The sequence below is a fragment of the Psammomys obesus genome, unplaced genomic scaffold (assembly GCF_907164565.1).
Source record: "Psammomys obesus unplaced genomic scaffold, mPsaObe1.curated_primary_1811, whole genome shotgun sequence".
NCBI lineage: Eukaryota > Metazoa > Chordata > Mammalia > Rodentia > Muridae > Psammomys > Psammomys obesus.
The window spans coordinates 37,175,695-37,177,151 of record NW_026596046.1 but is presented as its reverse complement, the minus strand read 5'-3'; the positions used below and the strand labels follow the sequence as shown (position 1 = coordinate 37,177,151).

Genomic DNA, 1,457 nt, shown 5'->3' with positions numbered 1-1,457 from the left:
AGAGACCTGCAGGAGGACAGCCTCTACCAGAGACCTGCAGGAGGACAGCCTCTTGACAGAGAGCACAACTGACCACATGACAGCAATGTTCCTTATCAGCACAACTACGCCAATCTGAGCAATCCTGGCATTGGTAAGAATAGTGGTATATCTTAGTGGATCACAGATGGCCACAAAACGATCAAAGGCCATGGCCAGCAGAACTCCTGACTCCATGAAAGTAAACCCATGGAGAAAGAACATCTGGGCAATGCAAGCATTTAGGTTGATCTCTCGAGCTTCAAACCAGAGGACACCAAGGGTAGTGGAAAGTGTGCACAGAGACAAGCTCAGGTCTGTGACTGAAAGCATGGAGAGGAAATAGTACATGGGCTCATGGAGGCTCTGCTCACGAATGATCACCAGCAGGATCATGCTATTCCCAGAGAGGGCGATTACATACAGGAGACAAAAGGGAATGGAGATCCAGACCTGAGCTGCTCTCAAGCCTGGTATACCAGTGAGAAGAAAGGTGGGAGGTTGGGAATTGGTATTATTGAGGATGAGCATAGTGGAGGCTGGAAGAGAAGAAAAATCAGATAATTGAACATCACAATGCATGTATACCTTATTATATAAACATCACCCTAGCACTCAACCCTGCTAACGCTTAAAGAATTTTAATATTTTCTGATATCCTAGACGTGTAGGCTTCTCTTCCAGCTTCTTGGCATTTCACAGTTTTTGAGTAAACAGATTTTCCAGATTGTTCCAAGTCAAGTTTCGTAAATATTCCAAGCAAGCCTTTCCTTTAGTGGTGACAAAAAGCCACAAAAAGCCACAAAAAAAAAATCACTCCTATCTATAAAACTTCTCAGTAAATACCTAAATAATACAATGAGAAATACCATTTTCAAATTTTTGAAACTGAGTTTTTGAGTCTAGTACATGATACTGAGAAAACTAAGTCTGTTTTTAGAAATGTGACCACTAAACATTCTTGGTAAATATTCAGGACATTGGCAAAGTGTCTCTGGGACATGCAAGTCTGCCTGATGTCAAGTCAATTTTTTACTGCTCCTTGTGTTCCTCATATTTTATCTGTTCGATGTGTATGATTCTATCCATGCCCTAATCCTAGTATTTAGGTATTAGCACATGCATTTCACATATAAAACAATTATATCTCAGTAATTTAATCATTAAATAATTGCCCTGCTACCTTGGCAAATCACTGTCTGACCCGAGGGAAAACATCAATTTGAGAAAAAATAAGAAAGAAAGGGAGAGAGAGAGAAAGAGAGAGAGAGGAAGCAGGAATGTAAGGAGAGATAGAGAAATAAAGAAAAAGAAAAAGAGCAAGGGAATGGGGAAGAAGAAAGGAGGAGGGAGATAAAAAGAGGGAGGAAGGGAGAAAAATCCTCGTTCTTTTAACATAATAAAGACTGTGTTATAACAAATAATGATACAGGATAGTA

General features: G+C 40.1%; 1 protein-coding gene across 1 annotated transcript in view; it reads right to left on the bottom strand.

Moving 5' to 3' along the window:
• The window catches only part of LOC129688608 (olfactory receptor 51F2-like), a 1,029-nt gene extending 480 nt beyond the window's left edge, over window positions 1–549 (bottom strand). Inside the window, 1 exon segment of the mRNA XM_055623547.1 lies at window positions 35–549. Coding sequence (XP_055479522.1) covers window positions 35–549 — 515 coding nt within the window.
• Between the last annotated feature and the right edge of the window lie 908 nt (window positions 550–1,457).